General features: G+C 34.6%; 1 protein-coding gene across 1 annotated transcript; it reads left to right on the top strand.

The window, feature by feature from the left end:
• Positions 1 to 4,516: 4,516 nt before the first annotated feature.
• Positions 4,517 to 11,757, top strand: LOC128224293 (calcium load-activated calcium channel-like). Its single transcript, XM_052934106.1, has 7 exons — positions 4,517 to 4,633; positions 6,207 to 6,284; positions 7,088 to 7,141; positions 8,245 to 8,291; positions 8,625 to 8,692; positions 9,611 to 9,755; positions 11,341 to 11,757. Exons 1-7 carry the CDS (start codon positions 4,573 to 4,575, stop codon positions 11,431 to 11,433), a joined length of 546 nt encoding a protein of 181 aa, XP_052790066.1. The 5' UTR covers positions 4,517 to 4,572; the 3' UTR covers positions 11,434 to 11,757.
• Positions 11,758 to 12,878: the final 1,121 nt, after the last annotated feature.

Genomic DNA, 12,878 nt, shown 5'->3' with positions numbered 1-12,878 from the left:
GCGGAAACAAAAAATATCGCGTAGAAAAACAAATTAATGAAACTTGAGCATGTGACGTATTTTTATGTATCCCATTCACAAACAATTTCAAATGATTTATACAGACCATTGTGGATTAAAAAAGTGTGCCAATGCGTAAAATCAACGGCAATCTTATTTCAGTGTTGTTCTTTAAGTGTATATTTAGTCACTTTCGCTCTCCGTCCCTCAGACTCAGAAATTATCTGGATTCTATGATATTTCATCGGTGGCGAATTCTTGCGGTGTGCAAGGTGTTTTGTTGCTTAGATAGAGATTTAGTCTTAAAAATATTGAATGAGACGTTTCACGGTATCACGGGCCCTTTCTTCACAACGATTATTAAGGAATATGAGTCAGTTGTATGTTTCACATTATCGAAGGCAAGTCCTGAACAATAATTCCCCATATCCAGACATATCCAGTTGTGGGTGTCACACTAGAAAGTTATTGTTTAATCAGATTGAAATGTTCCATTTTATCGAACAATAACAAACTGCATAAACTTCTTTGGGCTTGCGTCATTGGAAGTATACATACATGATTATATTAGGGTTTATCTTTGTGGCGGATCCATCGGGTCTAGCGGTAACACGCTTGACTGTAAATCCAGGAGATGAAGGTTCGAATACCCACCGCAAGACTTAACAAAAACGAATCGTCTTCCGGGAGGTACGTTAAATGGGTCCCATGTGACAGTGTTATACACTGGTGCACGTAAAAGAACCAGGGTATCTCTAACCAGGGTTACATTCTGTTTGTGCACTTAGATCCAAAAAATAAATGACTAACAATCTTACCGAAGAACTCGCCGAATGGGCAAGGCCCGAGTAAGATAAGATAAGATAAATTTTATTTTAAGTCGGCAAGTCAGAAATAACAATATAACATAAGCGACAAGCGCTTTTGAACCGACTATAACAATAGTATACATGTTGAACCACAATATCATGGTAAGAAAGCTGTAAAATAATTTTGAGCATTGTTAAATAAGCACATATCACATAGCAAAGCAAGTAAAAGAGGTTAAACCTGTGAAAGATCTGCTGCTCTAGACCAGAGGCCTAAGAGACACTTAAGAAAAAGAGAAATAAAAAACTGATAGTCAAAATAGTTGCAAAAAGCAGATTAAAAGTAGTCTAAACGAAAATATCACCTTAGATCAGACCTGGGATGACCTGAGCAGCAATTCCTTCACAGCAGCACATACAAGAGCACAATCAATAATAAAGCATGGTATGACAATGACGATAGCATATACAAAGAGAGTTTTATTAGCAAGCTACTGCATAGCAAGTACTAGTTAGCAAAATTAAGCAGTAAAAGCAAATCAAGTAACGTGCAACTATACAAAAAGAGCAGAGCATGCAGCTAGAACATTTGAACAAGCTAAGGCAAGCAGAAACACATAACACAAAATAAACTCAAAAGACACAACACAAGCAAGATATAAATTAAGATAGATATTGAACATAAAGACAAAGATGATGTCCGGCCCTGTAGAACAAGCAACTAATTTGATTTGCACATTGAACACCTGCAGTCCCGTCCATTCCAATGTGCAATCAAGCTTTTGAATTGAGTTTGTTGTATTTCTAAAAGCTTCTGGGAGCGAGTTCCACAGGACCGGAGCAGCATACTTAAAACTATTTTTCCATACCTAGTTGTTGTTACTCTGGGAACTTCTAATAAGTTTGTATACCTAAAATTATAACCGGCATCATGCACGTTAATTAAATCATTTAATACAGGTGGGGCAATATTATTCAAGATTTTAAAAGTTTCTATAGCCATTGCTCTAGTTCTTCTGATATACAAGCTAGGAAGTTTTGCTCTATTTAGAAGTTGTTCATATGTACTGGAGTAGTCGTCATAAACAAAACGAAGGGCTCTTTCTTGTATTTTTTCAATCTTGTTTGTGCTTTTATTTGAATAGAAGTGCCAAGTTAACGGACAGAAGTTGAAATTGGATAAGATAAAAGAGTGAAAAATGGTTAGGCGGCTTAATCTACACAAATTTCTGCCTAATCTTTTCAATATATTAAGTTGTTGTGCAGCTTTACTACATATGATGCTAATATGGTTTTCAAAGTTAAGGGCAAAATCTAAGTTGACTCCAAGAAGTTTTACCACTTCATCACATTCAATATTGGCATTTTTAATACTAAGCTTGGGCTTTTTAGGGTGCGTTTTAGTGCCTATGGCGATAGCCTGAAACTTATCAGGATTTGCCTGCATGCAATTAACAGAGAACCAGTTGATAAGGACATTACTTTCGTTTTGAAGGACTGATATCAGAGTATCGAAGTCAAATGAGCTAAAAGAAAGGGTATTGTCATCAGCGTAGTTGTAGAGGGATCCTTGTTTGATGAAATAGAAGATGTCATTGAGAAATATGTTAAAGAGTAGAGGACCAAGGATCGAGCCCTGTGGCACACCTTTGGTTATCTCAGCCCAGCTACAATGTGACCTATTTTGATTTGCTGTTATCTCTGAGTAAGATAGGATGTTTATAAGTTCAGTGAGCTGGCAGACAGACCATAACATTTAAGTTTGCAAAGTAATATATCATGGGGCAGACAGTCAAAAGCCTTTGACAGGTCCATAAGGACAGCAGCAACATATTGTTTTGAGTCCAGAGCGGACTTCCAGTCTTCAACTAATTTTAAAAGGGTGGTCTGACAACCATGGCCTTTTCTAAATGCGCAAAGAAATTTATTAAAAATAGGTTCGAAATACTCAGATAGTTGCTCGGCTAAAACTTTTTCACTTTTTTACATTAAACTTTTGTATAATTTTTGAGACTGTTGATTGCCCTACATGAGTAAAATTGAAGGAGCTGGGTGTAATGTTTTGTTCTAAGATTTTACTAATGCTGGGGTGATTAGCCTCATTAAAACAACATCTAACCAATATCTTTGGCAACATTTGCATAGAACTCATTGAAAACTTCTGCGACTTCACTGCTGACTGAAATAATCTTTTTGTTATTGTTTAAAATAATTTTGGACTGATTGCTTTCTGATTTATTTGACATATAGGGTTTAATTGTTGACTGGCCCCAGAAGTCTTTGTTCTTACATCCACCTAATCATCTTTCCTGAAAGTAATTGTTTACTGATATGCGTTTAAGCTTATTAACATAATTTCTACTTTTTCTATATTCTTCCCATGTTTTAGCATTTTTATTCTTCATGTATTTAGTGTGAAACATTTTCTTATTGTAAATTGCTTTTCTTAGTCTTCTATTCATGACTTGTTTAAGAGGAGCGTGTTTTTCTATAGTATTCATAACTTTTTTCTCAAAATCATTATATACAGTATCTATGTTATTTTCATCAGGGTGATAACCATCATTAATCATGCTAAGATCATTGTTAAAAGAGTCAATGTCGAAATCTTTGAAACTTCTGAAACTTGCTTTTTGTTTCTCATTTCCTGGTGCATTATTATTGATGACTGTGCTGATCATATTGTGACAATCACTGATACCAGTTGGGAAATTTAAAGTTTTAAAACAAAGGTTTTTATGATTAGTCAGAAATACATCTAAAAGAGATGGTGGACAACCCTTTTTAAAACATGTAGGTTCTTTAATAATATTTGACAGGTTAAAAGATTCAATAATATCCAAAAGTGTTTTACATTTGGTTTCAGACAAGAGATCATAGTTCAAATCACCTAGCACGGCATAATAGTCATAAAGACTGACACATCTATCAAAAGTTTTACAAAAGTGTTCACCAAAAATTATTTTTTTATACATGGAGGTCTGTAAACGCAGAAAAAGCACCATTTTGATTTGTTTAAATTTACCTCGTATATAAGATTTTCAAGATTGTCTGATTCAATGTCTCTCCGTCTACGTGATGGAATGTCAGTGCGGATGTAAGAGGCTAGACCTCCACCATGAGAATTTCTGTGTCGCCGTTCAAGTTTAAAACCAGGTACATCAAAAATGGAATCACGATAAGAACAGTCCAATTTGGTCTCTGAAATGAATAAAAGATCTACAAGTTTATCATTTAAAACCACATAAATTTCAGCAAATTTAGACTTTAGACTGTTAATGTTCAGGTGAGCCACAATACATTTTTTGGGATGCATTCTACGGAGTTCTGCTAATTCCTTGAAGGCGGAGTCAACTGTTGAGCTGCATATGGAGTCAATTGATTATTAGGATCATCTAACGTAAACTCAGCACTAAAAAATGAGTCAGTAAAGTGAAAGTTTTCACATTGGTTGCAGACCCAAGGATTTGAGCTGTTTCCAAGTAGTATATATTCCTTTGGGGGTAATGTTTGCACATTTTATGTGTATCCATTGAGTGTGGGTATAAATAAGCTTACACACCACCGGTATAACTCTCAATCCGCTCGGTTGAAAATATACTATGAAAATAGTAAAGGCAGGTAACCCAGGCTAGATTACCTCATTGATATCGACTGACTTTTTTAGTAGTGTATAACCTAATGTTTTATTCGGTTGGGTTTTGTTTTCCAAGAGTTACCTCCCATTGATCAGTCGGTCGTAACATTATATTCCACGTTAAACATGTTAGCAGACTGCTTATTAATCGTTTTTATTTCCATTTGCACCGCTTTTCTCGGAGAAGGTATATTGAAATTATATTCGTTTTATTTTAATTTTGAATTGTATGCTTTATATTGAACATATCTAATAATGACATATATTTCCGCGATATTTTCTGAGGGTTCACGAATTATTTATTGTACATAATTTACTAACTGTATTTTAATAACGATTTACGAAGTTAATCGTAGTTTATTTATACACATTAGGTTTGCATCAAATTTCAAATATTTAAATGAGTGCTTGACTGAGTGAGGGTCTGAGGGTAGCCATAGTCTAAAATAATAGACGTGTTATACGGGATTCTTCCAATCCCTAACTTCTAAACGGGAATGTGCAAAAAACAGGGGTGTTTTAAAAATATTGAAATTGTTTAAAGTGAAGTATTTTATGGTTGAAATTGATCATAAAGAGTTATATTCATATTTTACCATGCAAGTGAAATGTTATTTTGCACTAAACAAGCATTTAATGCATTAAAACAAGTTGTTTACCTTTCCAATAAAACGAAAGTTGACTGACACAGACAACAATTATGCGAAGGGGAACAACTCGATACAATCGTAATAGCTCGGCCTACTCCGACAAAGCTTCGAGATAGACCTCGTTATACATTCGTAACAACTCGGCCATGGCCGAAATGTTCCGAGCGATTTAAAACTGTGCCCTAAAGCCTTGCAGGTGCCCTTCATGTATATATCGTAATGTTTTGACAGAATGAAATAAAAAAAAGCTGTTAAACTCATAATTATAAGTTGGATATTTATTTTTTTGTGTACGGAACTAATATAAAATAACATTATCTGGTAATATTTCTTGTTATTATGATATTTTATAGATGCTATATGCTTTAACCCGGAATCCTGATCGGAACAACTACCCACTTTTGATACTAAACAATTTGTACGTGAAGGATTTGCCATATCAAAAATCTAAAAAAAATCTGTCAACGTACAATTATTTGGACTAAGGGTAGCCACAATAGTCATTATAAATATGACATTGTAACGTGCGAGGCCAGCAAGGCCAACAGATCCCTGTTGAAGGGGTTGACTGGTCATATATATATATATATATATATATATATATATATATATATATATATATATATATACAATATAATTAATTGAATTTGTTTAACAAAAAACTAAGAATCAATCTTTAGTCTTTTTGGAGGCTTTTCAAATCAAGATTTTTTCTATCAAAGAGATGGCTCTTATACTCCTCTTACGCAAAATATAGTGACATAATTTACATCGTAAAAATGATTCCACGGAGATTAACATCTCCAAGGAATGGGTCGTTCGTAATTGTACAGTCTACTGATGGGACACAGAAGAATGTAAAAGGCAGAGGAATGTGGATAGTTCATATTTATATGTCCTTAATGCTGAAGATGAAAATAGGGGAATTGGTTTGGAGCTTACTTATCGTCTATAGTTAAACTCCCAATTCAGAACAGTAACAAGAAGGCTGAACTAAACTATCATGTGGATAGATAACACCTAGTTATTGATAATTTCATGGTACAGTTATTTCACCCGATACCCTCTACCAGAGAAAAACACTGAATACTATGAGTTTTACTTTTTCAGGCCTAACATGGCTGCTGGTATACAGAACGGAGAAGTACAAGAAGTTGAAGGCAGAGGTGGAAAAGCAAAGCAAGAAATGTAAGCCTTTCAAGGCTATATTACTGTTCTTCATTTCAAATAAGGAAATATTCGAGTGTTGTATTTATGTGTTAGTCATGGCATTATCTCTACAAATAATTAGTTTTTAACTTTTTCTTGACTTCTATAATTGTAATCATTTTAAGCATGTCTGTTTTGAAGAAAAAGTGAAGGTTTTGTCATAGCCTTGGTCTCGTTGTCACTGCTGTTGTCGTCGCTGTGCTCCACCTTAGTCAGAACTGGAAAAAAAGCATTTAAGATATTCAGATAAAACCTGGATCACATATATGCGCATGTAAAGCATTGAGTACCATTACACTGGCTTTAGTAATTGTTGAGTTACGTCAACTAAAAAAAAATGGAACATTGGTCCTCACTACTTGGCTCTTGTTTTTTTTATTAATTTCAATATTTAAAATTATTTAAATAAAGACTTCATTGATGGTTGACAGTGCATATTTTTAACCTGAGGTAAATACTGTTGACTACGGCGAAGCCAAGGTTAACAGTACTTTCCGAAGAATGACAATATGTCACCCTCAAGGCAGTCCATATCTATTCTTTCGTACTGCACAAAAGCTTACATGACGTCAGAGGGTAACAGTGTGACAGAGGGTGACATTATGGCATTTTTGCTATAGGTTTATAGAAGTGAGGTATAGTAAAACAAAATGATGTATTTCACAAAAATGGATCTGGAAATTATCATAGTCAATCATTGTTGGTTTTAGTATTATAAACACTTTTTTCTGAGTTTTAAGGTTCCGAATCATGTCAATGATGTAGCATTTTTTGTTTTACAGTAGAAAAGCAAAAAGAAGTTGAAGCAACTGAGAGAAGTCAGAAGAAAAAGATAGGTATGACTCTTCTTGTTGTCTGGTTAGCAGTAGGTAGCTGTTGAACTAGGCCTTCAGGTTTTGATTCCTAGCCTGGACACATGTGAGTGTGATTTGTGTTCGCCAGGCTGAACAAATGGGTACTCTGGTTTCTCCCACCACACAAGACAGTTCTCTAGTGCAACATCTTGGCAACTGGAGTGACTTTGCATATAGCTTGATATAAAAATAAGTCAATCTAAAGTCAAATTCATTATTTGAATTTGAAATATAAACACATGTATAAGTGCCTGAAAGAAAATGTAATCTGAGTGACACTCTTAAACTTGAGTGAATGCCTTTCATTGATTTTTTTTTGTGCAATTTACTGCCTTCTAAAGGCTGTATCCCCTTGCGAAAAAACTGTCCATTTTTCCCAAAATTTTATGATTTTTTCCCAATTTGATAAATGCAGATTAAGTAAATGAATAAAAAAACAATGAATTTCTTGAAATATAAACAAAATCTTGTCAATACTTACCCTTTCACAGCAAAATGTATGCATAAAAAAGTTAAAACATGTATATTTGCCATTATATTAGCTGTTCTGGCCTCATTTTGTATTTTTCCCAAAGTCAACTTTTTTCCCATTTTGCAAGGCACAGGCTGTAAAAATAATTCCAATAAAAGTCACTGCCTTTAAAGCTGCACTCTCACAGATTGACGTTTTTGACAAATTGTCTTAAAATCATATTAGTTCGGCGTCATATCCTTCAGTTCAGACATGTTAGATAACTCAAATTAGAACAGAAAGTGTTATCGAGGTTTTTAGCAATATAACTCCAATTTTCCAATGTAAATATGAAATGCTACGATCTGATCTTTTGTCAGCAGACTTTTAGACATTAATTTCCTCACATTTAAGCAAAAAAAAATGGCTCATATCAAGACAAAAAAATATGAAAAAAGATGTCAAAATGGTCGATATGTGAGAGTGCAGCTTTAAAGTAGATTTTTGGAAATGGGATCTTATGTGGATCTTTAATGGCACCTTAGGATTTATTTTAATGATATAATTTATTTATAAAAGACTGCTAGTACTGTACATATTTGATGTATCCAAAATTGATTTCTGCAATTTACAGAAAGACAGGAGGAGAGATTGAAGAATAACAACAGGGACTTATCAATGGTAAGCTGTTATATATATTTATAATATACAGTCATAGCTATAGTACAAACAAAAGTTGCCACAGATTAAAACTTTTGAATTTGTTGTTGTCGAGTCTTGGTATTCACACTGGTCATGGTTAATTGGTGACCCCTAATTATTACGGGGTCAGTATTTCAATCAAATTCATGGTGACAGGAGTAACTAAAACAAATGAGGATTTCCTCAAACAGGGGTTACATCAGATAGATGGAATTCTAGTTTCAAGTTAGTAACAAAGTTTGAGTTTCCCTTAGTAGCCTGTGTCCTTTTTGACCATTTAAAAGGGTAATAAGTATTATTTTTTATTCACAGGTGAAGATGAAGTCGATGTTTGCCATTGGATTTGCTTTCACCAGTCTGCTCAGCATGTTCAATTCTATGTGAGTTGTAATTTGTGTGGATTTAATGTATTTTGTTTCTTAATGAAGAATGTATCTTCTGTTAGTGTTTCACAACTGATGTGAGATTTAAGTACAATGTTTAGTAAACTAGGTATATTGTGATTGATACAAAATAAATGTTTCTGCTGTCAGGTTTTTTCCACTTTTAAGGGAATGATTGTGTGGCCCTTAGGGGATAGAAAAAAAGGAGTTGTTTGGGCAAAAAGGGGGAAAACTAACATGATTCATATAATGTTCAACTTGTTTCCGAACCTTATTAAAAAAACCTTTTGACATATTCATGAACGGCACTACATTGCTTCATATGCTGATTGTTTAGAGCTGAGCACTCCTCAAAAAAAAACTTTCATTTTAGCTTTCTTTTGTTTTAAAGGATTTTGTTTTTTGCCTTGACAGAGGAAAAATATATACTATTTCAGGAGGAGAATTGGGCCGATTTTCAGACCCAAAAAGAGTTGAATAAAATCACTGGCTTGATATAATTTTTGATAAATTCACTTGGCTGTGATTTGTATGTGATTCACTGATTTCCACATATCTAGTGGCTCGAGAGAGCAAAAAAAGGATTTTTTTTAACTGTATTAAATCATACTACAATGAAGTTCGCAATGATAAAATCATACTCAAATTAGTATACAATGTTATTCTATGTTTTTATGTTACATCAAAAGATTTTTTCTAGTTTTGTGTGGCCGTTTCCACAAAAACTCTGAGGACTACTGTCTCATTTACTCAACGTTGGCAGTAGAAAATCTCCAATAGTCTCAAAGTCAGGACATAGCTGCCGTTTACACACATCTTGTTTATATCACAACCTACCTCACTGGAACTTAGCGAGCAAGTCATACATAATATTTTACCTCAACTGTTAACTCACAATTCTCTTTTGTCTTCCAGTTTTGATGGACGTGTGGTGGCCAAGCTTCCCTTTGTGCCCATTTCATTCATCCAGGGTCTCTCCCACAGGAACTTGGCTGGTGAAGACTACAGTGACTGCTCCTTCATCTTTCTCTACATTCTCTGTACCATGTCCATCAGACAGGTAAATGCCAGGATGTGTTACAAGAAAAGATACACCAAGACAATGTCATACCAACACAAAGTCATACCAACACAAAGTCATACAAAGTCATACCAACACAAAGTCATACAAAGTCATACCAACACAAAGTCTTACCAACTCAAAGTCATCTAGTGTCATACCAACACAAAGTCATACAAAGTCATACCAACACAAAGTCATACAAAGTCATGCCAACACAAAGTCATACCAACTCAAAGTCATCTAGTGTCATACCAATACAAAGTCATACCAACACAAAGTCATACAAAGTCATACCAACACAAAGTCATACCAACACAAAGTCATACCAACACAAAGTCATACCAACTCAAAGTCATCTAGTGTCATACCAACACTTCCGCTTCAAAGGCATACCAACACAAAGTCATACCAAGTCATACCAACACAAAGTCATACCAACTCAAAGTCATCTAGTGTCATACCAATACAAAGTCATACCAATACAAAGTCATACCAACACAAAGTCATACAAAGTCATACCAACACAAAGTCATACCAACACAAAGTCATACAAAGTCATACCAACACAAAGTCATACCAACACAAAGTCATCTAGTGTCAAACCAATACAAAGTCATACCAACACAAAGTCATCTAGTGTCATACCAACACAAAGTCATACCAACACAAAGTCATACAAAGTCATACCAACACAAAGTCATACCAACTCAAAGTCATCTAGTGTCATACCAATACAAAGTCATACCAACACAAAGTCATACAAAGTCATACCAACACAAAGTCATACCAACTCAAAGTCATCTAGTGTCATACCAACACTTACGCTTCAAAGGCATACCAACACAAAGTCATACCAACTCAAAGTCATCTAGTGTCATACCAACACTTACGCTTCAAAGGCATACCAACACAAAGTCATCAAGTGAATACGAGTCATACCAACTCAAAGTCATACCAATACAAAGTCATACCAACACAATGTCATACCAACACAAAGTCATACCAACACAAAGTCATACCAACACAAAGTCATACCAACACAAAGTCATACCAACAAAGTCATACCAACACAAAGTCATCAAGTGAATACGAGTCATACCAACACAAAGTCATACCAACACAAAGTCATACCAACACAAAGTCATACCAACAAAGTCATACCAACACAAAGTCATCAAGTGAATACGAGTCATACCAACACAAAGTCATACCAACACAAAGTCATACCAACACAAAGTCATCAAGTGAATACGAGTCATACCAACACAAAGTCATACCAACACAAAGTCATACCAACACAAAGTCATACCAACAAAGTCATACCAACACAAAGTCATACCAACACAAAGTCATACCAACAAAGTCATACCAACACAAAGTCATACCAACACATCTGCTTCAAAGTCATACCATTTTGGAGAAGTTGTCCAGAAGAATGTTACAGAAGAAAACATTGGCAAAAATTAGAATAATATATTTGGATAATGATTTGAATATTGAAACTGATTAAAGGAGAAATATAAATTGACCTTGATTGTGAAGTTAGAAATATTGTTCATTCCATGTTCTGTTCTATTTTCAGAACATTCAAAAGATGCTGGGTCTAGCACCATCCCGGGCGGCCAGTAAACAGGGCGGTGGCTTCTTCACCCCACCAACCCAGATGACAAAGTAAAAGGTCCCTCAGATGATGAGAGAACTGTCATTAACAGCTGGAGATTTAAGAAGAAAATCTTAATGTCATCCCATATTAATTTATATTTGAATGTTCTTTTACAAAAGTGTATGTTATGTAATTGTTTGTATAAAACAGATACATGTTGTACAAATTTTCATTTAGCTTTAGGATTTATTTATTGAGAATATGTAACAGGAAATACATGATTTTAAACTGATGTCACTTAAATTGTGAACATGGTACACTTTCAATGTAAAATATCAGATGCTTGTCTGTGTACATGTTTTTATTTGTATCATTTAAAATAAAATGTCAAACATATATATGGCTTCATTAATACAAATTAAGTGTATACCATGATACTGCTGAAATACAAAATGTGGACAGGTTTTAAATGCTTGCTAATGTATAAATATTTTTCTGCTGTTTTTATAAAGAGAATGATATTACTTACCCTGACAGGAAGCATGTATACACTATAGGCATTACCTCTTGGCGGTGGCTCCGTTTACATTAAATTTGCGAAAGTCTGTACGACCTTGACCTTTGACACTTTAACCTCAAAAGCGAAAGGGGTCATCTACTGACCATTACCAGTGTGAATACCAAGTTTGAGGACTGCAACAAGTCATCGTCAAGTTACTGACTCCAATAGGCAACTTATACTAGGTATTACCTCTGGGTGTTCGCTTCAGCGGCTTGAGGTAAATCTCACACAGACAATTACTGATATTGGTATTTATCATCATGCAATCATGATGGAACTTGGTGCCAGTGCTTGTGCTCATAAGTTCTCGGACAAGTTCGATAAATTAAACCAGTTACTCGAGGATAATGATCCCTTAACATTTAAAAAATAGGGGTTTATATCTTGTGCAAACCATGACCAGTATTTCTTATCAACTCGTGATGCAACTTGGTGACTGTGTTATTGGCATGATATCTCCGTTCATTTCGATCGTGGGATAAATCGCCTTATTAATACCAACGTTAGTGACGTTTTACATGCTAAGGTGTATCTTGTGCAGACAATAACTTGTTAGGTGTATCTTGTGCAGACAATAACTTGTTAGGTGTATCTTGTGCAGACAATAACTTGTTGAAGTAGTATCCATCACCTAAACATTTAGTGACATTGTTCGTGGTTTTAACCTTCGGGGAAAAATCGATAAATCGGAAAAAATCGCCCCAAGAAACAGAAGTAATGCCCATTTTGCTTGAAAATATAGTTCGTTTATTGCATGTGCATACAATAACTATGCACTATCCTATTATAATGAAACTTGATGACATTTTCATGCTCGCAATGTCCAAGTCATGATCGCTTGTCAAATAATAGGTCCAGTCGCACCAGAGTTATGCTCTCTTTCAAGTGAAATTGGTTTATTTCTTGTAATTTCTTTTTAATATTAATGCAAACGTCTAAATTTTCACTACAGTTC

Source organism: Mya arenaria, chromosome 17 (assembly GCF_026914265.1).
Source record: "Mya arenaria isolate MELC-2E11 chromosome 17, ASM2691426v1".
NCBI lineage: Eukaryota > Metazoa > Mollusca > Bivalvia > Myida > Myidae > Mya > Mya arenaria.
Note: the sequence above shows the minus strand (reverse complement) of the source record. Positions and strands in the feature narration are given on the sequence as shown.

What these genes read in the sequence shown, in the direction of transcription:
- LOC128224293 (XM_052934106.1), top strand. Translation starts at nt 4,573, where the DNA reads ATGTTAGCAGACTGCTTATTAATCGTTTTTATTTCCATTTGCACCGCT. An exon ending in CACCGCTTTTCTCGGAGAAG is followed by an intron (nt 4,634 to 6,206) that starts GTATATTGAAAT and finishes TTACTTTTTCAG; the next exon opens with GCCTAACATGGCTGCTGGTA. An exon ending in ACAACAGGGACTTATCAATG is followed by an intron (nt 8,292 to 8,624) that starts GTAAGCTGTTAT and finishes TTTTATTCACAG; the next exon opens with GTGAAGATGAAGTCGATGTT.